General features: G+C 36.0%; 2 protein-coding genes across 3 annotated transcripts; both read right to left on the reverse strand.

Moving 5' to 3' along the window:
- Positions 1 to 770: 770 nt before the first annotated feature.
- On the reverse strand, positions 771 to 11605 carry kif17 (kinesin family member 17). Of its 2 annotated transcripts, none has more exons than XM_051122174.1 (14): positions 11142 to 11605; positions 9000 to 9146; positions 6317 to 6418; positions 6047 to 6236; positions 5270 to 5722; positions 5095 to 5183; positions 4349 to 4505; positions 4158 to 4249; positions 3945 to 4063; positions 3340 to 3568; positions 2190 to 2448; positions 1809 to 1888; positions 1383 to 1509; positions 771 to 1276 (listed from the first exon to the last, which is right to left on the reverse strand). In XM_051122174.1, the coding sequence occupies exons 1-14, from the start codon at positions 11370 to 11372 to the stop codon at positions 1098 to 1100; spliced, it is 2454 nt and encodes an 817-aa protein (XP_050978131.1). In that variant the 5' UTR covers positions 11373 to 11605; the 3' UTR covers positions 771 to 1097. The 2 variants fall into 2 exon arrangements, with proteins under 2 accessions (XP_050978131.1, XP_050978130.1); XM_051122173.1 differs by having other exon boundaries at positions 5095 to 5195.
- A 4265-nt stretch (positions 11606 to 15870) lies between these two features.
- sh2d5 (SH2 domain containing 5) lies at positions 15871 to 23625 on the reverse strand. Its single transcript, XM_051122124.1, has 10 exons — positions 23474 to 23625; positions 22950 to 23036; positions 22701 to 22781; positions 22163 to 22237; positions 21938 to 22084; positions 21456 to 21656; positions 20146 to 20326; positions 19686 to 19791; positions 16789 to 16945; positions 15871 to 16679 (listed from the first exon to the last, which is right to left on the reverse strand). The coding sequence occupies exons 2-10, from the start codon at positions 22998 to 23000 to the stop codon at positions 16488 to 16490; spliced, it is 1191 nt and encodes a 396-aa protein (XP_050978081.1). The 5' UTR covers positions 23001 to 23036; positions 23474 to 23625; the 3' UTR covers positions 15871 to 16487.
- Positions 23626 to 24103: the final 478 nt, after the last annotated feature.

Genomic DNA, 24103 nt, shown 5'->3' on the forward strand with positions numbered 1-24103 from the left:
TATTTCCTGTGCTCCAGGCAGTAAAAAAAGTTATCAATTATGACACTTACATATTCACAACAGTGAAATCCACTCATAACTGTAGGGGGCTCCAAAGTCGGACGAATACACAAAAGTACACACAGTTGCCTAATGTTAAAGCCAATGTGTATTTTACATATCTATCCAACTTATTTTTTGCCGTAAGAGTGGGCGCGGCCATTTGTACATTTTATGGATCTGCTTCCAGTTTCATTGGCGTCCAGATATTTTCAGATGCACACTCGTTTTGCTGCTTGATATTGCACATTGTTGTGTTTAACCATATTATTTTAATGTCTTATCTGAACACACTGATTTGTAGTGCAAACATTTTTACAGTTTACTGCACGTTATTCTTCTCCTTGTTTACCTATAGCAGCTAATGAACCGGAAATCTCACCGACAGGCTTACTTCCACATTAAAGAATAAGGTGGCTACATTTTAGTGAAGTTAGGACTTAAATTTACCACACATAAATGTTTTGAGTCTGGCTGCAAGAGAAAATGACCAAAATGTGCACTAGAGGGACGTGATGCATATTTTGAAAGTCAAAGACAAAATTTAAACAACACGAAACAACATTTGCAACCCGTTTTATAGGCCTATTGCTATTGTATGTTAATACTGGTCCATATATAAACAATAGTGATCAGCCACATCCCTGATTATTAGACACTTTCATTTGTGGGATACATCTTAAAAAGGACAAGGAAATTAGACCCATTTTTCAGGACATAATATGCATTTAATGATACAGACAGCAGTAATTAAAATACCACAAAAAGTGTGTTACCTCTCAGTGCAAAATAAAAACAGGGCAGCACATTAGGTAGCATTATTTCTATTACTTAAGGTAGTATTTGTTAAAATTCCTATGTTTTGAACAGTGCTTACATGCCATGTGGCATTCAGAATTGAAAGACGTTAGGTCACAAAATTTCCCTGTTTGTCATTAATCACTAATACAACAAAAATATGTCTTTATGTGCCCACAAATGAATTAAAAACAGATAAAAGTAGCTTTAAAAGACAAAGTTCTAGGCTCACATACTATGGATTTTAAAGCCGTGTCCTGTCAGTTGCCCTCATTTGTGATGAGCGTCTTGCTCTTCTTCCGTTTTACTTTGCCGTGTGCAGGTGGGACCCCTAGGGACTCCAAACGAAAAGGACGTGGAATGAGAGATTCCACATTTAGAGGAGGCACACCGGAGGTCTGGTGGACTGGACCATTACCGACTGAACTAGAATAATTCACTGTGAGAAAATGATTAGAATTATCAACATTTATAATCATAGCAGCTGCATGAGAGAAACAAGTGAGTATGAATATGCAAAGCTTTGTATTAAATCAGTTTCTCACTTGTGTTTTTAACAGAGTCGCCAGCCAACAGCTGACTGGTCCGTTTTGGCCTGAAGTAGTTAGTGGCGATATGTTCACTATCACTGCGGTTCAGCATTTCCTTGTAGCGGTCCGCCTCCTCTTCCTGCTGAAAAGATATTTGGACTCATTCAGACATGAGTCTAAGCTATGGATGCTTTTCATATGGGGCTTTTCAGAAAACACCTGACCCAGGCTTAACATCTTTTTTTATCCCAAGTTGAGACCATGGATGAACCTCATGAATATGCAAATAATTAAGGGAACACTTTAAAACAACTCTTAGCAAGTGTAAAAACCCTATTACTTAATGTGACACACAAATCTAGTATCGGTATATTTGTAGTTGATCTGTGTAGAAATAAGTGTCAGAATAACTAATGTTTTATGGGTGTTAATTCTGAATACCACAAAAGGGTCAGCAAGGTCTGAGGCAGAATTCCTGCGTGCTGAAAGTCTGCCAGGGGCAATGGCACCTGAAGGAGGGACTGTAGAGAAAGAATAGAGAGAATATACTTTTTAATCACATAAACAACTGACTGAAACATTTGCTTTTCTTATTTTTTAGTGCACATGCAATTTTTTTCTGCACATCTTCACAAAATATTTTTTTTGTAAAAAAAACTACACATAAACCACCATATATATATATTATATACTATATTATATATTATATACTATTATCACACTAGAAATGAATACATAAAGGTATAGTGTATAAAAAAAGAACTGTAATCGTTTAAATGGACTGAACAAAGACCATAAAGATTATCTGACATTTTACAGCACCTGCAGGTAATGTCGTTTTCTGCACCACCACCTCTGGCAGTTTCCAGATCCCTCCCTCTTCATCCCACACCGCCTCCTTCCGCAGCCGATCCAAGTTGCTGTAGTTACAGTCCCTACGCACCAGGGGCGCCATGCGCTCTAAAATTCCTTGCAGGAGCTGGCCTTCCCGCTCCAGTCGCCGGATGGTGGCCAAATAATCATCTCTCTCCATCTCAAACTCTGCCTGAAGATCTCTGATCTCCAACTTGGCAGCTTTAAGCTGTTCATCATATAAACAGATGGTTGGACATTTTGGATTGGTTCTACAGTTTCATCAAAATCTAATCTAAATGCAGGGAAAAGAAAAATATACATTTTATATGTTTTCTTGTCAATTGTAGATATATTTAAAATTTCTAAGCTAAAAAAATAAATAATATACACATTTTATGAATAAATATTTTTCAGATATTTTTACATCTTTTCCAGAATAAAAATTTCCTGATAACTGAATCACCCCCATGTCATCCAAAATATTCATGTCTTTCTTTCTTCCGTCGAAAAGAAATTAAGGTTGTGTGAAGGAAACATTCCAGGACTTTTCTCCATATAGTGGACTTCAATGGTGGCCAATGGGTTAAAGGTCCAAACTGCATTTTCGGTGGAGTTTCAAAGGGCTCTACACAATCCAAGCTGAGAAATAAGGGGGTTATCTAGCGAACTGATTGGTCATTTTCTAAAAAAATTAAAAAATTAAAAATATATATACTTTTGAACCACAAATGCTTGTCTTACACTAGCTTGACCTCGCGCATAATCACATCGGAAAAGTCACGTTAACAGGCGTAGAATTAACCGCGTGTGACTTTTTAAAAGTATAGATTTTTTTTTTTTTTTTTTTTGAAAATTACCGATCTTTCTGCTAGATAAGACCATTATTCCTCAGCTGGGATTGTGTAGAGCCCTTTGAATCTGCACTGAAACTGCAGCTTGGACCCTTAACTGTTGGCTACCAATGAAGTCCACTATAATGTTTTCCTCAAAAAAACATTCCTCTTTTCGAATGAAGAAAGTAAGACATGAACTTCTTATATGACATGGAGCTGAGTAATTTATCAGGAAATGTTCATTCTGGATTTGAACTAATCTTTTAAATACTGAAAGCTCTCACCTTCTTCTGTGTGTTCTCCAGGTGTCTGCTCTTGGCATGAACTTCCTCCTGAATGGAGTCATATACGTTTAGCAGCACGCTATCGCTGTCCTCGCTGCTTTGGCTTAGAGCTTCAATTAGCTGCTTCTTCCTCTGATCAGCCAGAGTCTTCCTCTGTCTGTGTCTCTGCTTCAGCTCTTCGTTTCTCACCTGCTCTCCACCCACAAACTCCTGCTCCAGCTGCTGCAGTCTTTCAACCAACAACATACGGCAGAGACAGCATTATTTATCCTGTTTTGTCAATGTCATCATCTCTACAGCTATTAGGGTGCAGGTAAATTAGAACACTTTTTGCCATCAAGTTGACTGGGTAAAATGTCTCAGTTAACCTTAATTTACCACCATCATTTTGGTAAATCAGTTTCTTTTGAAAGGTTATTTCAGTGTCAGAACAAAACATGCAACCAAAGGGCATTTATTTTGAAGAAAGAAAGCACACTTAGTCATTACACTGATTGAAGTTAGTTCTGAGAAAGGATTTACTACCATTTGTATGCAGATAGCATATCTTATGTTTAGTTAACTAATACAATGACCATTTTAATTTGACATTCTTGAGGTTTCACCTTTCTAAAACATGCTTCTGGTCCAGCTGACCAGGTGTGGCAACCACAACCGTATCTGAAACTGAACTTTCTTCACAGGGAGCTTCTTTGACATTAGCTGCAGCAGAAGACTGACTCTCCTACACAAACAAGAGTCATTTAGATTTAAAATCCCATTACAATTTTTTGAAATTATAAATACATATGTATGGCCTATTTAAACCCAGTTTGTACCTCAGGAGCATTGTAGTCAACATTCGCCTGTTCCTGAGAAGTCACATGAGCAGTGATGAGCTCTTCTTTATGCTGGTCCACATGAGGGCCACCTGATTAAGGAGAGATAGCAAGAAGATTCAACCAGATTTAAAAGATATAGATTTATAAGCTAAAGTTAGATCTAAAGGAAATAGTAGTTTCAACATTACCAGTGGTATGTGTTCGACTAGCTCTGGACCTCTCCAGAGAAGAGAGTCTGGTCTCATATGATGTTCTCAAGGCTGCAATGTCTTCCTGGAGTTTGACTTTGGACTCTTGTTCTGCATTGTACTCTGCCTGTAGCCTCGACAGTTTCTTCTCATATTCCTGAACTCACATGCACATTTACATATGAATTTGGCAGATCTTTTAAAGCGACTTACACTTGATTCAAGGTGCAAGTTTTATCATTTCTTGAGTTGAGTCTGAAAGAGCTGTAGGAATGATGTTCAGGTCATGTGACAATGGTGTAGTTCATTTATAGCCTATGTATATAGCCTTCTGCCAGTTGTATTTCCTGCTGAAAAAACAATAGGCACCACCACAGAATTTGTAAGGGTTTTACTGGTTATAATGGGAATTGTACTGGTTCTAATAGAAACTATAATGGTGCCTATTAGTCTCTACTGGTAACTGGTAGCCTTCTATTGGTGGCTTGTTAAAACCACTAAATCCTAATGGAATATGTCCCAAAACACACTACAGAAAACCATGTTTTAATGGTTAAAAGTTGATTGTTTGTAATGTTTATAATGGTATTTGTAGTGGAAACCATTATAATTTTTGTGATGGTTTCTATTGTTTTTTTCAGCATGGTTCAGGCACCAAAATTCACAAAACAGTAAGTTTCCTCAGAAATCTTTTATCTTTTGAGGTGAAAACACATTTAACACTCTTCCACTGAATTCCTACACACCTCTTTTATCTTGTCTTTCTCTGCCTCGCTCTCTGATGTGTTGCTTTGTGGTCGTGACAAAACAGCTGGAGAATCTCCTGGCTTCTGACCTGCCAAAAGTGCTGATAATGAACCAAAAAGTCAATGTTACGCAATTCAAACACGTTCAAAGTTAAACAATTGTTGTGTTTCTTACAGCTGAGGTTGGCAGATCCCAGCTGCCCAGAGATTAACGCTCGCAACTTCTTGATTTCCTCCTGATACTCGCGCAGCAGGGCGTCTTTTGGGTCTTCGTTGATGCGTGGGCGGTTTTGGATGCTCTTGGCGCGGTTGGCGTAGCGTAGAGTACTGATGCTCTCCTCATAATTGTTGTCGGCAGGCGACAGACAGGCAACCATGAGGGTGCGAGTATTTCCACCCAGAGAGTCCTGAAGCAAACGAGTGAGCTTGGAATCACGGTACGGGATGTGCTTGGAACGACCGTCCACCAGCGCAGATATAACATTGCCGAGGGCTGAAAGGGACAAGTTGATCTTGGTCGCTTCTTGAAGGCGATCTCCAGTAGCACCGGTTTTTGATTGACGTTCACTACCTGCGAGGTCCACGAGGTTGAGCTTGCCAGCACGCAGATGTTCTTCACCAGCAGCATCTACGCTCATATATAGATTACAGAGATGATTTATATACATCCATGTATACCAGTCAAAAGTTTTTGAACAGTAAGATTTTTAATGTTTTCTAAAGAAGTCTCTTCTGCTCACCAAGCCTGCATTTATTTGATCCTGGTACAGGAAAAATAGTAAAAATTTGAAATATTTCTACTATTTAAAATAACTGTTTTCTATTTGAATATATTTTAAAATGTAATTTATTCCTGTGATTTCAAAGCTGAATTTTTAGCATTGACTTCTTTAAAAAACATTAAAAATCAGAAACTTTTGACTGGTAATGTATGTGTGATTCAGATACCAACCTGTGTTGCAGATCTCCAGGTGAATGGTGAATATGGAGTGTGAGCGAGATGAATCTTTGTTCATCAGTGTATATCCCACAGAGCGATTCTTCCAGCCCTGATCCATGATCCGCTCACATTCCCCAACACTGTGCACCGTATGCATTGACAGATCCCGTACATACACACCACGCTCAGGATGCTCCTTCAGCTTAAACACACACAGCATTGAGACATTCAGTACATGTACGCAAATGTACAATTAGCTATGTGGGATTTGTGAGTACGTACTTCCATTTTCTGTTTGGTCTCTTTTCCCAAAAGATCTCTGATTTCCTCCTTGTATATTTCCAGGTATGAAGCCCGTACAAGGAATTTCGTGTTCTCTGCACACTTTATAGAAAACGTACAGTTTTAAAATCACTTGTATGTCACAATGAATATATATATTTATTTATAAATATGAATATTTATTCAGACACCTTCAACATTTGTCACATTATCATAGTTTTTTTTACTATAGTTTAGAAAATGGTAATAAAATATGACAAGAACTCAGAGTTAGAACAAATTCATCTTGATAATGTCAGATAACTTTGATAGAAAGGTATGTAATGGATTAAAACCAACCAAAAATTCGTCAACGGTATGACAATATTTACACAGCTATCATTACTTTGTTGACCAATTACCAAGTAATGCTTAATTTTGTTCAGTCTGTGGTATAAAAAGATCACATTAGCAGTTAAAGAAAAAAACACTTAAGCAAAACATTGTCAGATCAAAGTGTCTGAATAATTTTTGGCCCCAAAGTTTTATCAATTTTACTGGTAGTCCACTGTATGAAGAATTTTGGGGTATAATGTCACAGTCTGCAATCTTTTTACTACTCTCATTTTAAAAACCGAACAAAAATCTGAATAATTTATGGTTTGACTGTAGTACTTTGGCTCTAATATAGAAATTCATAATAGAAATAGAATTCGTAATATTCGTAATAGAAATTCTCTCTCTTATGTTTAAAGCAATTTATTTGATCAAACAATACAGTAAAAACAGTAATATTGTGAAATATTATTGCAATTTAAAATACAGATTTTCTATTTTAATGTACTTTAAAATATAATTTATTCCTGTGATGCAAAGCTGAATTTTCAGCATCAATACTTCAGCCTTCAGTGTCACATGATCCTTTAGAAATCATTCTAATATGCTGATTTATTATCAATGTTGGAAACAGTAGTGATGCTTAATATTTTTTTTGGAACCTGTGATAATTTCAAGATTTTTTGATGAATAAAAAGTTCAAAAGAACAGCATTTGTTCAAAATAGAAATCTTTCTAACAATATGTCTTTACTATCACTTCCTAGCTGAATAAATGTCTTAATTTCTTTTTTAAAAAAAAGAAAGAAAAAAAACCTACTGACCCCAAAGGTTTAAACAGTAGTGTATATTATAATAATAATTATAATAATGTTTTACTTTTTATTCATCAAAGAATTTTGAAAGAAGCATCACAACTGTTTCCAGCTTAGATAATAAATCAGCATATTAGAATGATTTCTGAAGGATCATGTGACAATGAAGACTGGAGTAATGATGCTGAAATTTCAGCTTTGCATTAGAGAAATAAATTATATTTCAAAGCCCATTAAAATAGAAAAACATTATTTTACATTGCAATAATATTTCACAATATTACTGTTTTTACTGTATTTTCTGATCAAATAAATTGCTTTAAACATAAGAGACGAGAATTTCTATTACGAATATTACGAATTTCTATTTCTATTATGAATTTCTATAATTAGAGCCAAAGTACTACAGCCAAACCATAAATTATTCAGATTTTTGTTTGGTTTTTAAAATGAGAGTAGTAAAAAGAACACAGACAGTGACATTATACCTCAAAATTCTTCATACAGTGGACTACCAGTAAAACTGATAAAAAATTGGGGCCAAAAATTGTTCAGACACTTTGATCTGACAATGTTTTGCTTAAGTGTTTTTTCTTTAACTGCTAATGTGACATTTTTTTTTTTACCACAGACTGAACAAAATTAAGCATTACGCTCATATATAGATTACAGAGATGATTTATATACACTACCGTTCAAAAGTTTGGGGTCAGTAAGACTTGCAATAGTCTTTAAAGTAGTCTCTTATGCTCATCAAGGCTGCATTTATTTGATTAAAAATATAGAAAAAAACAGTAATATTGCAAAATGTTTTTACAATATAAAATAATGTTTTTTATTTTAACATACTTTAAAATAGAATTTATTCCTGTGATGAAAAGCTGAATTTTTATCAGCTGTTACTCCAGTCTTAAGTGTCACATGATCCTTCAGAAATCATTCAGATTTATTATTAGAATGATCAATGTTGGATAATATCACAGTTGTGCTGCCAAATATTTTTTGGAACCTGTAATTTTTTTTTTCAGGATTCTTTCATGAATAACAAGTTTAAAAAGTACAGTGTTTATTCAAAATATAAATATTTTATAACAATGTAAATTATTTATTATTAACTTTTAATAAACTTTTAATTATTTACTTAATACATCCTTGGTGAATAAAAGTATTAATTTCTTAAAAAAAAAAAAAAAGAAACAATAAAAATGTACTGACCCTAAACTTTTGAACGGTAGTGTACATTTGTGTATGTAGGACTTAATAAATACACTACCAGTCAAAAGTTTTTCAACAGTAAGATTTTTTATGTTTTCTAAAGAAGTCTCTTCCGCTCACCAAGCCTGCATTTATTTGATCCTGGTACAGGAAAAACAGTAAAAATTTAAATTATTTTTACTATTTAAAATAACTGTTTTCTATTTGAATATATTTTAAAATGTAATTTACTCCTGTGATTTCAAAGCTGAATTTTTAGCATTGACTTCTTTAAAAAACATTAAAAATCTCAAACATTACAACGGTACTGTAATGTCACATGAGATACAAACTGGTTACCTGGATTGTCTCAAAGATGTGCTCAAAAGCTCTAGGGATGATTCCCCTCTGGGATGGAGGATCTAGAACACCTTGCATAGTGAACGACTTCCCACTTCCTGTTTGTCCATAAGCGAAAATTGTCCCATTGTAGCCCTCAGTCACACCCTGTTTACAAAATAATTGCACAAGAATTTGATTATTGCATAATACAGAGAGACAGACAGACAGACAGACAGATAGATAGATAGATAGATAGATAGATAGATAGATAGATACAGTGGGTACGGAAAGTATTCAGACCCCCTTAAATTTTTTACTCTTTCTTATATTGCAGCCATTTGCTAAAATCATTTAAGTTCATTTTTTTTTTCCTCATTAATGTACACACAGCACCCCATATTGACAGAAAAACACAGAATTGTTGACATTTTTGCAGATTTATTAAAAAAGAAAAACTGAAATATCACATGGTCCTAAGTATTCAGACCCTTTGCTGTGACACTCATATATTTAACTCAGGTGCTGTCCATTTCTTCTGATCATCCTTGAGATGGTTCTACACCTTCATTTGAGTCCCGCTGTGTTTGATTATACTGACTGTACTTGATTAGGAAAGCCACACACCTGTCTATATAAGACCTTACAGCTCACAGTGCATGTCAGAGCAAATGAGAATTATGAGGTCAAAGGAACTGCCTGAAGAGCTCAGAGACAGAATTGTGGCAAGGCACAGATCTGGCCAAGGTTACAAAAAAATTTCTGCTGCACTTAAGGTTCCTAAGAGCACAGTGGCCTCCATAATCCTTAAATGGAAGACGTTTGGGACGACCAGAACCCCTCCTAGAGCTGGCCGTCCGGCCAAACTGAGCTATTGGGGGAGAAGAGCCTTGGTCAGAGAGGTAAAGAAGAACCCAAAGATCACTGTGGCTGAGCTCCAGAGATGCAGTCGGGAGATGGGAGAAAGTTGTAGAAAGTCAACCATCACTGCAGCCCTCCACCAGTTGGGGCTTTATGGCAGAGTGGCCCGACGGAAGCCTCTCCTCAGTGCAAGACACATGAAAGCCCGCATGGAGTTTGCTAAAAAACACCTGAAGGACTCCAAGATGGTGAGAAATAAGATTCTCTGGTCAGATGAGACCAAGATAGAACTTTTTGGCCTTAATTCTAAGCGGTATGTGTGGGGAAAACCAGGCACTGCTCATCACCTGTCCAATACAGTCCCAACAGTGAAGCATGGTGGTGGCAGCATCATGCTGTGGGGGTGTTTTTCAGCTGCAGGGACAGGACGATAATCGAGGGAAAGATGAATGCGGCCAAGTACAGGGATATCCTGGACGAAAACCTTCTCCAGAGCGCTCAGGACCTCAGACTGGGCCGAAGGTTTACCTTCCAACAAGACAATGACCCTAAGCACACAGCTAAAATAACGAAGGAGTGGCTTCACAACAACTCCGTGGCTGTTCTTGAATGGCCCAGCCAGAGCCCTGACTTAAACCCAATTGAGCATCTCTGGAGAGACCTAAAAATGGCTGTCCACCAACGTTTACCATCCAACCTGACAGAACTGGAGAGGATCTGCAAGGAGGAATGGCAGAGGATCCCCAAATCCAGGTGTGAAAAACTTGTTGCATCTTTCCCAAAAAGACTCATGGCTGTATTAGATCAAAAGGGTGCTTCTACTAAATACTGAGCAAAGGGTCTGAATACTTAGGACCATGTGATATTTCAGTTTTTCTTTTTTAATAAATCTGCAAAAATGTCAACAATTCTGTGTTTTTCTGTCAATATGGGGTGCTGTGTGTACATTAATGAGGAAAAAAAATGACCTTAAATGATTTTAGCAAATGGCTGCAATATAACAAAGAGTGAAAAATTTAAGGGGGTCTGAATACTTTCCGTACTCACTGTAGATAGATACTCAAAGCTTATATTTAGAATCTAAAGGGCCCAACTAGTAAATAATCAATAAAAGGAAGTGCTGTAGGTTACTTCCGTGACTGAATTAAACTCTGTGGTGTTCTGTTTCAGATAAGAGACAACAGGGATCAGATAACCATATCTATGGGCATGCACACTGGAAAGACGTAAGTGGCCCCTTCTGGAGGCTCTACAGCTGCCTGCCACACTGACCAATCGCCCACACACATAAATCAACATTACCTCCACCAGAGGATACGCGATCTCGTTGTAGATCTGCTCAGTGGAATGGTTTATATAATAAGTCCCATCAAATGTGAATTGTTTGGGCGGCTCTTCGGTGGCTCCAGGTTTCTCAATGAAACACTGACAGTGACTGCTGTCAATCGAGATCACCGTTTTACAGTTCATCGCCTTCTCTCTGTCGTTGAGCGGTCGACATCTGACGACCACCTTTACCGATTCTGATGCCATCTGAACGGATGGTGTGGTCACTGCTTATCGGCTGAGGAGAAATGGAAATAACACTCCAAAGATCTGAATGCGTGTGTCATGGTCATCTTAGTGAGACGAGCAGCTCTTCTGTTATCAGAAACGACGTTTACAAACACTGTCATCCGGTTCGGGTTCCGCTAAAGCCGGTTTGAGGTCAGGCTGCAGTTTGCGACATTAAATAAAGCAGCGTGTTTCTCTTGCTGCAGCGTTCAGCGTTGCCTAGCAACCTCAAACTTCAAACGCGCCGGCTGTGTCAGCACAAAGCGCCCCCGAAGAGACATGCGCACTGAATATTAAATATTATTTGCATAAAATATAATATATCCGGCATTTACTTAAATCAGCCTCAGATAAACTGCTCATAAACGAGAATGATCAAGAATGATACAAGATCACATTTGTGAGTACTGGAACAAACAGACAGAACTGATTCTGAAATAATCATTCTGAAATAAATCTTTTCAACACATTTGACCCGTTTTGTGTTCATCTTCTACACTTTGCTCTTTTTAGATTGACTATCACTCTAACAGGAAACGTCCTATAGACGTATTGCAGACATCGTAAACAATATACGCCTTCCAGATGTAAATGCAGGTATCAAATAGACGTCTCCGTGATGTATGCGCTCTATTAATATAGGAGATATAATATAATATATAATATTGAGAATCATTTGATTCAGATCGTAACTTTAGAATGGGTTCTGAACTTTTTGATTCAGGAACTTTGAAGCGCCTGAATCATTTGATATATATCAGAATGAATCGAAACTCGGAAGCGCTTATCGTGAATCATTTAAGCCTCGTTCAGACTGTCAGCCCAAATCCGATTTGTATGCAAATCCGATTGAAATCCGATCATATTTAGGTAGTCTGAACAGCAACGAACTAGATGAAATCCGATTTGGTCAAATCCGTTTCGAGCTACATTCGTATGTGGTTTGGAATCCTATTCAAATCGGATTTCTGCTTTTTCACGTTTTCATGCCACGTAAAACGTAAACACGTCAGACGTTTTTGTGGAAAACATAACAAACGTCTTTGCAGAAACAAGCTTGTGTTGTTGCGAACTGCAAATCAAGTGGGAAAAGACAATATACAGCTAGTATACGCACCTCTTTGAGTTTTGAAACCAGCGGAGACGGCAGCACAGAAAAAAGTCGCACATTCCAGCTTCCTGCGTTTCTGCCGCTGCTTTAGAAGACGAAATATAATCAAACGCGACGGCAACGTTGTCATATCACAAGACAGCATCTGCAAACCGTAATGCTGTTATTGTTGATTTTAGCGTTGGCATAACAACGCAACGGCATTGCCATAGAAACCAACGCATATTCCGTAAAACGAAAGAGCGCTTATGGACACACAAAGCGGATTTGAACAGTTGCGATATGACTGTGTGGACAGTGAGTTATTCAAATCCGATTCCATCTAGATATGGACAAAAACGGATTTGGGCTGACAGTCTGAACGAGGCTTTAGAATGGAACGAGCGGGTTCGTGAGTCTTTCGATTCAGATCGGAATTCGGAGTGGGTTCGCGAATGATCGGAGCGCTTATCGCGAATTATTGATTTAGATCGGAACTTCAGAGCAGGTTCGAACATTTTTTTTGAGTCGGTTCGGAACAGGCCCGGCTCCACGGGGATCAGAAGCTTGGCCCACCCTGGGCCCGCACTAGATAGCCTAACAGCCAATCACAAATTGGAGCGATATTCAGTATGCTAGATTTTAATTTTTTTTTCCGCTAACCGCTCACACCCCGAAATATTTTAATATTTTAATATTGTATATAGTTTTCGGGTATTGAAATCGCGTTTGCGCCGTTTACTTTTGCTTTCGTGATTAACGCGCACTCTCTGTGAAGAATGTTTGTCATTGATGAGCATTAAGCAGCAAATCCTCAAGCACGGTCTGTCAGTCACGTCTCCTTACCCTTTTTTTCTATTTGATCAATGATCGATTTAGAATGTTAGCCTCCTTAGCCTACCCCCAAACCCACCCATTTTATAGCTAATATAAAAGGATATAAAACGTAACTGACCAAAATATGCAGTCCAAATTGTGAGGTGCAGTGCAGAATTTAAATTGTTAATCGCTGAAAATATTATCCAGAATATTTCCCTATTCATTCCGTGAAGGCGCGCGCGCATCATTCAAACACACCTCACCAGAAAACCTGTTGTTTCTTGATGCGGCAATATTTGAGTTTGTAAAATGCACTTCAGCGCGGATTTATAGCTGTTGCCTACGGTCGCTGGACTCGCTCCTCGGGATGGAGATGAAGATCGCCGGGTAAAGGCTTGAATTTGGGTCTGTTCTACAGCGCACAAATAAAATCACTTAATTTTGTAATTATGTTGCGTTTTGGTCTATTGTATGGTTCTGTTGTTAGTCACAGCATGTCGGAGAAAACGCCCTTTGTGTCCCACCACGGCATAGTAAATATTACATGAATGGTTAAACGATTGCATAAATGTTATTTATTTTAAGGTTTTAAAGTGTAGTCTTGTTTAACATCATGCATCTTGTAAGGGAGCTGGCAGCAGAAATCAGACAGAACAGAACAGAATGTTATAATGTAAACGATTAATAATGCAACTGAAAACATAAGGTCATTGATATGACAACTAAAAACAACAATAATGATGAAATTAATACCACGATTTTAATATTCATAAGGATTCGTTTTTAGGTGTAGTCAATACATAAGTATTTGTAAATTTAGATGCTGTAAATACGTCAGTATAGTACGTTTTAGTGTCTGGAAAAACGTAAGTAAATGTACGTTTTATAGAACCACTTTTTACGTAAAATACATACGAATTATCATGAGATCACGTTGGTACAGATGCTCTCAGTTTAGAATTGTAGCGTATGTTTTCCAACTGAACTAAATGATTTTTATTTCTATAAAAATGCTAAACGTCAGTGAAGGCGGTGCCGCGGTGGTCAAGTAATGTAGTCAGTGTATGACCATACATTGTGTAACACCAACTACATCAGGTGAAAAAATGTGCCGTTCCATAATCTTTAGTGCTCTGTTTTCACACACTAATTTTGTACCTAATGTACTAAAAATTATCATTTAGTAAGATAATCTTAAGAACATCTAGTGTACTCAGCTGTGCTATTTTGAGACATTATAAACTAAAATGTGCTTTTATCATAATATCTGTGTATTTACCACTACAGCCGCGAATCATTTGATTTATTTTGGAGCGGGTTCACGAATCATTGGTTCAGATCGGAGCTTCAAGGCACTTATTGTGAATTATTTGATTCAGATCAGGACTTTGGAGTGCATATCGCGAATCATTGGTTCAAATCATAACTTCAAAGCACTTATCATGAATCATTTAAATTAGGAACTTAAAACCGCCTATTGCGAATTGATTCAGATCAGAACTTCGAAGCGCGTCTCACAAATAATTTGGTTCCGAACTGAACTTCATAGTGTTTATTGTGAATCATTTGATTTAGATTGGGAATTCGGAGCGCCTATTGTGAATCTCCACCCCTGTGTGTGTGTATATATATATATATATATATATATATATATATATATATAGGACAATATTTGGCTTAGATACAACTATTTGAAAATTTGGAACCTGAGAAAAAAAAAAAAAAAACATTGAGAAAAATTGCCTTTAAAGTTGTCCAAATGAAGTTCTTAGCAATGCATATGAATGCATAAAAAAATAAGTTTTGATATATTTACAGTAGGAAATTTAAAAAAATATCTTAATGGAACATGATCTTTACTTATATCCTACCAATACCCTAATGATTTTTGGCGTAAAAGAAAAATCAATAATTTTGACCCATACAATGTATTTTTGGCAATTGCCACAAATATACCCGTGCTATTTAAGACTGGTTTTGTGTTTTGTCACATTTTATTCTTTTGATGTACTACCTTGCTAATGAGAGAATGATTTATATATCAACTCAGAAAAAAATGCAATTAAAGCTAAAGAGATTGCATTTGAGCCTAAATATGACCAATGACAAAATTAAATATTGAAAAATGTTTAAATTAGAATTATGCAATCTGGAAAAGCATGCAAAATCTACTATTACAAGAGATACTGCACTAAAAATGAATATAGTATTGAGGTTTCTGTGACTGTAAACATTAAAGGAATAGTTCACCCAAAAAAATTATATTTGCATTAAATTTAATGACCCTCAGGCCATCCGAGATGTTAATAAGTTCTTTCTTCAACGATCAAATTTGGAGAAAAGCAACATTACATCACTTGCTCACCAATCGATCCTCTGCCGTTAATGCTGTCAGAATGAGAGTCCAAACAGCAGATGAAAACATTACAATAATCAACACGACTATATATACACACACACTCAATTATCAACTATATCTACATGTCTCTGATTAAATAATTACTCCATTGGTTTCTTTGAAAGTAATGAACATTAAAATAGGACAAAAATAGGAAAAAGGAGACAAAATGACTGTATAATCTATTTATGCAAAGTGGCAAGACACTTAGTTTACATTGGTGCTAAGATAATAACAGAAAATGTGTGCACTTACAAGGTGCAATGTGCAAGAGTTACAAAACATTAGGGCAGCAAAGCCAGCCAAATAAAAAAAAACCAAAATCATTCAGTTGATGTTTAGGTTATCACTAAAAAGCTCTCGATAAAACTGATGGTAATATACAACAGAGAGAGTAAAAAAAGACCTAAAGCAATATAAACACATACAACACAGGATTTAAAAGACATAATACATGGTACATAAAACAAATATAGTCTGCACCTTTGCAAAAGTTATCAAGGTTACATTTAAATCTGACATTTACAGGAAAACCATAAGTGCTTTTGTTTCCCTAGAAAAGAAATTCAAAGCAAAAACGTGAGTGCTTTAGGTGGGTTAAGGTTATTGCCAACAGGCAAAACAGGAGTGTCCATTCAAAATATCAAAAAAGTGTGCCAGTGACTTAAGATCCTAGTTAGGATGGTTAACAATGTCAGCAGCTCTGTAAAGTTTAGGACCAAGTAAAAAAAAAAAAAAAAAAAGTTTTAAAAAATATTTTAAAAAGTGCATTAAAAAAAAACAGGATTCAAACCCAACTTTGACTTTTGAATATGCCTTTCTTGTTATCCTGCAGTGAACGTGAACTCTTCTTCACAATCTCTTCCCAGTCATAGCAGTGGTTGACCCGGGCCCAGCTCAGAGAACATTCCAGCTCCTCACTGAACTCTGTGTAGTGCTCGATCAATGCAGGAAGGCTTTCAAAGTCAATGTGGCATTTCTATAAAAGAAAAAAAACAAACACTCACTCCCTTTTACTTTTGACAAGTAGTTAAAGAGTGGAGCAAGGAAAACAAAATACTAACAAAAAAGCTTTCATCTTTGCTTACCTCAAGGCGGAACTTCCCCTTGGAATTCTTAACAGCATGAGTAATCAGTCCTGAGGGAAAGCGGACTATAAGAGACACACGGTTGGGCTTTTTGGGATGAGGACATAGCAGGAAGGCACCCAAAACATCATCTGCCAGTAGTGAGGAACTACAGTCGCTGTAATGGAAACCAGAGGATCAGCACTACACAATACATATACTACATATACATAAAAACACAAATGATTTATACACCATCTTAAAACTAAATAAGCTTTCCATTGATGTATGGTTTGTTAGTATAGGACAATATTTGGCTGAGATAAAACTATTTGAAAATTTGAAACCTGAGGAGGAAAAAATAATAAAATAAATCAAAACATTGAGAAAAATCACCTTTAAAGTTGTCCAAGAATCAAGTTCTTAGCAATGCATATTAATAAAAAAAAATTAAGTTCTGATATATTTACAGTAGGAAATTTACAAAATATTTTCATGGAACATGATCTTTACTTATATCCTACCAATATCCTAATGATTTTTGGCGTAAAAGAAAAATCAATAATTTTGACCCATACAATGTATTTTTGGCAATTGCTACAAATATACCCGTGCTATTTAAGACTGGTTTTGTGTTTTGTCACATTTTATTCTTTTGATGTACTACCTTGCTAATGAGAGAATGATTTATATATCAACTATATCAAAGAGATTGCATTTAAGCCTAAATATGACCAATGACAAAATTAAATATTGAAAAATGTGTTCAAATTAGAATTATGCGATCTGGAAAAGTATGCAAATCTACTATTACAAGAGATACTGCACTAAAAATGAATATAGTATTGAGGTTCCTGTGACTGTAAACATTAAAGGAATAGTTCATCCAAAAATTAAAATTTGCATTAAATTTAACGAGCCTCAGGCCATCCGAGATGTTAAGTTTTTTTCTTCAACGATCAAATTTGGAGAAATGCAACATTACATCACTTGCTCGCCAATCGATGCTGTCCGAATGAGAGTCCAAACAGCAGATAAAAACATTACAATTATCAACACGACTCCAGTCCATCAATTAACATCTTGTGAAGAGAAAAGCTGGGGTTGTTTTCACAAAAACACATCATTAAGGCATTTTAGCTTTAAACTGTCACTTCAAAATTCTGATTTTACAGTTTTTCTCAGTCACTTTGGTGCATTTCTCAGATCAGAAATGAAATTCTCAAAACTACTTGTTCAACCTCCACATCATCTAGTCACTTGTGCACATCATAATAGCAGTTTCTCATTTATTTGAACAAGTTGCGATTGCTTTGGTACATTCATGCAATGGTTTTTGTACATTTATCTGCGTTTTCCTACATTATCAGTTGCTAGTGTCATGTTGCTCAAAATGTATTATATAGTTCTCTGTGCAATAGTCTTACCCCTCAAAACATCTAGTCATTAGTTCATCGTATAAGTCATTAAATGCAAAATGGTTGATATAGTTGTCATAAACTGTCAAGTATATTTTCTACACATTCCTGTTAGTCTATTTATAAATTTGCCATGCATTGTGCAGGTGAATCTTGACTTTCACTAATAAGGGAATGTAGATTAAACAATAACAAACCAGTTCTCTGAAATTCCTCATAGAGTGCTGCATGCAAAAGCAAAGTTCTACCTAAGGGGTGATTCCTGTGTTTGCCTTTCTAATTTTGGATTTTCACTTTTGTGCATCTGTCATGTACAAACATCTGACAGACATCTGTAAGATGTCACTTTTACATACACTCTAAATCATAAACATCTTACAGTGAAGACATCTAATAAAAGTCTATTTGACACCTGGTAGGAAACGTGCAGATGAGCGAACACTCTAAAAAATAAATCTTGCAGATGTAAATGTAGACGTGAAATAGACGTCTTAGTGATGCACGTGTACTATCAGGGATATTTCTCTGTAATGTGTTTTTTCTTTTTTTTTTATCCTATCCAGTCTCTTTCAATCAATATCTCACATACAGTAATGTGTACATTTGTACTTTTGAAATGGATATATGACACACATAAGAATTGCAGCCTTCTGGATTCCAATACGGTAACTGTCATGCAAACAATTGCTATAGTTTACATCAGGTAATGCAAATAGAATACACTGTTAGATTGACAACATGACTAAGCATTTTGACTATCTTGTTTGTGAACAATGACACAAGGACTTTTCATTCTGATGGCACTGATATGTTCATTGACATGCATACTTACTTTTGATAGATGAACTAAAGATTTTGATAAAGTTACAGACTTTTGCAGGTAATCCATTGTGTTGTGCTGTTTGTACAAATTGTTTTGAGAAATGCACATACTTCTTTGCAAATGTTAAGGATGATTTGAGAAATGCATCAAAGCGACTGAGAAAAACTGTAATTGTGGCCAAACCAGAGGTCAGTAATAACACTTCCATAACATTGACCTTTCCCATTAAAATCCACAGACGCATTTGTTTAGAACCATTTTTGCTTGTAAACAGTGCAACAGACAGCTTTTCCACTGCAGTCAAAAACATCTTAATGATGTTTTTTTTTTTTTTTTTTTTTTTTTTTTACAAACATGCAGCTTTTCACTTTATAAGACGGAAAATTATGGACTAGAGTCGTGTAGATTATTTGTGGATTATTTATTTATTATTATTATTTTTTTTATCAGCTGTTTGGACTCATTCTGATGGCACCCATTCACTGCGATGATCCATTAATGAGCAAGTGATGTAATGCTACATTTCTCCAATTTTGCTCTGATTAAGAAACAAACTCTTCTACATCTTGAATGGCCTGAGGGTGAGTACATTTTTAGCTAATTTTTACTTTGGGGTGAACTATTGCTTTAAATTTACTAGAACAAAAGATGTTGTCTTGGTGCATCAATATACTGACCTAGACACGCCAGCCCAACACCACACAGCTTGAGCCAGAGCTTCTTCGGTCTCGGCTAAACTGGGAGCTCGAGAGTTGCATGCTTTTGCACTGGCCTGTTCCTTTTCTGTTTCACAAAAAGAAAAGATCTTCATATTCCCACAGGAATCAAGTTCACATTACTTTGACAAACGATACATCCATGTTTGTTTTCTTTGGCGCAAGTGTGGACTGACCTCAAGTTCAGTCTCTGAAAAGAATTTAATGAAAATATTCTGAGTTGCACACATATTACTGTCTGAAAATATTATGGAAATCCCCACCACCACCCTTTTTGATTCACCAACCACCAAATCCAAAGATAAATGTTCCGTATAATAAATTAACCCACTGTGTCTTAAAACAGCCTCTATAACTAGATGTGTGCATTACCTAATGAACTCTCTCATTCTCGAAAGTGTTCTATGAACACTTATCCCACCTTGTCGTGCACTTAGTTTATCCTGCAGGTGGCGCTGTTTGAGGGGAGTAAATGTAAAAGAGCGATACGCTCCGGAGCGCAGCTCTTTTGTTCGAATCGCCCGTTTACGAACTAGCGTTGGAGAGGAAGTGGGGCCCTCTTCAGGACTGCTGACTTGCTCAGTGCTTGGCTGCGAGAACACCTGTTCAGGGAAATCAAAATGATCACAGCAGAACAGCACAACATTCAAACTGTTGGAAAAACTCTGGAATTTAAGGAATTTTCAGGCAGTTTCAAAAGAGTTCCATTATACAAAAATACAGAACAAAGTAATATTATGATTTTTTTAATTTGCTTATTTATTATCACTTTTGGAAACAACTGTGCTGCTTAATTTTTTTGGAATCTAGGATTTTAAAAAGAACAGCATTTATTCAAAATAGAAATATTTTGTAACAAGTCTTTACCATCACTTTTTTCAATTTAACACATCCTTGGTGAATAACAGCATTAAGCATTTTTTTTAAAGAAAGAAAGAAAAAAACATTACTGACCCCAAACTTTGAACGGTAGTGTATATTGTTACAAATGATTTATATTTTACATAAATGCTGTTCTTTTTAAATGTATTATTCAACGAATCCTAAAAAAAAAAAAAAAAAAAAAGAAAAAATCCAAAAGGTTAAAAAAAAAAAAAAACAACCAAACAAACAAACAAACAAAAAAAAACAAACAGAAAATTCAGCTTTGCATCACTGAAATAAATTATATTTTAAAGTGTATTAAAAAAAGAAAACCAATTTTTTAAATTGCAATACCATTTCACAATACTACTGTTTTTCCTGTATTTTTAATCAAATAAATGCAGTCTTGATGAGCACTTCCTTTAAAATAAATAAAAAATAAATAAATAAATAATCAGGTGAATCCCAAACTTTAGAATGGCAGAATATATATTTATATTACTTACTTGTATAACTAATATTATGATAATAATAACAAAATAAAATGACATTCAAATGTATATTTAATTTATTAAATGATTTCGACTAGTTCTAAACTTACAGCTCAAATCATTTTTTGCATTACCGAGTTGCATTACTTTATGCAAATTTATGATTCAATTAAAAAAAAAAAAAAAAATTGGTGACAAATCAAAATAGTCTCTGCTAAAGTAAGTAAACCCAGAATATTACTTTCCAAAACCATAAACTGTGTTTCTATAAACTGTGCTTCTATAAACTGCTCTTATTGCTATTTATGCTATTTACATCAATTTGGTTATGTTAATCATTATAAAGCAATATATGCTAGATACAGTGAGAACAAACCTTTGCCCCCGGTAGTAGACCTTGAGTTGGGGCCCTGCGAAAAGACACCAAGGCGCTAACACTGAGAGGGAATCCTTGATTAAGCAACGACGGCGTTCGAGTTGGTTTCTTTCCTGAACACTCATCCTGTGCTTCCTCTGGGTGCCTCTCCAGAAAATACAGTTGAAAACAGCGACAAAGCAGCAGGTTCAGGAACTGGGCCTTTATTTGAGAGAAATGAAAGACATTAAATTCTTATAGTGGTTGCGCAGTTACTACAATTTGTAATTTAATTCATCTAGTTAAGGTTATAGCAAAGCAAGCAGATAATTAGTATTGGCACCTCTACATATCACTACTGAGACTATAAAAACTGAAAGCCACATCTTTGATTCTAGAGCTCACATGTGCAATATTAGAAACACAATATAACGCTTTATAATTGATGTGATTAATAGCATATCAACCACAAAACCTCTGCTAGGTTTCGTTATAATGCTTACAGCTCGGGCATGTCTGGCTTTGAAGAGGTGGCAATAGAGCTGGGCATCAGAATTTCCAGGATTATGGGAGACAAAGGCAAACTGGGCATCAGACGGACGGGCGGTGGACAGCGAGACTCGACACATGGCGTGAGCCATGAGGAGTGTCTGAAGAGATGCATAACAAAGAGTTAAACTATGTGGCATACACCAAGAGAAATATCAGAAATCCTAAGACAATCTTACCATTTCATCTTCATCATAAACTTTGACTCCCTTGACAGAGAATCTCAATGAGACCGTTCGCTTGCTCTTGCAGTTCTGCAGACACAGATGTTCAGAAATCCATTACCAATCAAAACATATTATGAATATTTTCCGTATTTCAATTGCCATTGAACTTAACTGAAGAAACATTGTACTAATGAGCTGAAGAGTGACAACTGTTTTTACAGCTGAAATTGTACTCATGTCACAATTGAAGAACTTCAGTAGTTAATTTCTTGTTTATTACTGTGAAGCTGCTTTAAAACAACCTTTATTGCTATATAAATTATAAGTTTGGCTTTCTCAGCTAGTCATTAAAATGATAAAATACTCAAATGCATGTATGTGCATAATTTATATCAGTCTAAAAATGTAACTGCAAGCACATGTATTTAGATCAAAAGGCTCTCCAGAGCATTAAAAACAAATTTAGTCAAGTGTCCAAGCTTTTGCATGCTAAACAAATATGAAAAACGGAAACATACTCTTGAGGTTCATTTAACAGCAGACCAATTACCTTGAAAGACTTCAGCTGAGAGTGCAGCTGCTGAATCTGATCATCCAAACAACTGTCATCCACAGGAAATGAGCCAATGTACTAGACAAATGGAGTTTTGACTCAGTTAAAGCAACAAAAACTGAGTTCATAATGCCACCATCCCAATGTGTGAAAAGAAACTAGACAACAAAACCACAGATGCAATTTCAAAACCCACTGAGTTTCAAAATCAGATGCACAGCGTTAAAACGTTTAAGACAATCTCACCTCAGCAGATCTTGTAACAATCCCATGTTCCCTGTCAGCTGTCTCGCCCATGTCTCAATCCGAGTCTGGTGTCCTTTGCCTTATCTACTGTTTAAAAAAAATAAGAAAAAAAAAGAGATAAGCATGTTTGTCAAAATAAGATAGACCAAATTCCTCCAACTTAAGGAGGAACAGCACTATACAACTAGTGAAAGTAAAGACAATAAGTTATTAAAGCAACTCTATCTTAAGTTTACAACGGGAATCGTACACATTCCTCAAATATACAGGCTGTGTTTCAAAACCCTACCGTGCTGCCTACTTGTAAACACGCGGTGCAGCGTTTAGATTCGAAACGCGCCCATAAGTGTTCAAAATGAAAGTTTGTTTTGAGACACAGCCAACCCGTTTCCACAAAAAACGAAAGAAAGTGTGATTTCCACTTCAACTTTGATACTTAATACTTAACGTTTGAATAACACCGCGAGGATGCAGAGAGTATCTGAAATAACACTAAACCAGACATGAAACAAATACAAACTTACAAACATTTGTCCACACGTCTGAACCTGGCAGGGTGGGTCGATTATCCTCCGGGGTTTTGCAATCCTGACTCACCTTAATCCTCTAAATCCCGCCTATCCAGAGCCAGACTGAATTCATCGGAAAAGATTTGACAAAACTCTCCGCCTACACAACACATGGATGCACAGTTTATTTTTTTCCGGAACTCCGACTCTTTGAAGTGAATCAAACTGATTGACTTAAAGGAGTGTTGTTTCCCGAATCCCGACTCTTTGAAGTGGAAAGGAAATCAAAAAGGAATCAATGAATCTTTTCTTAACGGTTCATTAAACATTTTAAACTAATTTATTCAAAATTAAATCCGGTCGAAAAATAAATGTTAAAAATGTTCTAAAAAATAAATGTTATTGCTACTTTTTATCTTACAATTTTGACCTTTTTTTTTTTTACAGAATTGCGTAGGTTAATACAAACTGGCAATAGTGAGTTATTAGTCAGAATTGCCAGATATAAAGTAACAATCATATTTTTTTCTCAGAATTTTGTGATTTGTGTGAGTTTGTATCTAGCAATTCTCACTTTTTTTCTCCCAAGTGCGAGTTATCTAAATTCTGAATTTTTCGCGCAATTCTGACTTTTTTCTCGCAAAT

This window comes from Labeo rohita, chromosome 11 (genome assembly GCF_022985175.1).
Source record: "Labeo rohita strain BAU-BD-2019 chromosome 11, IGBB_LRoh.1.0, whole genome shotgun sequence".
NCBI lineage: Eukaryota > Metazoa > Chordata > Actinopteri > Cypriniformes > Cyprinidae > Labeo > Labeo rohita.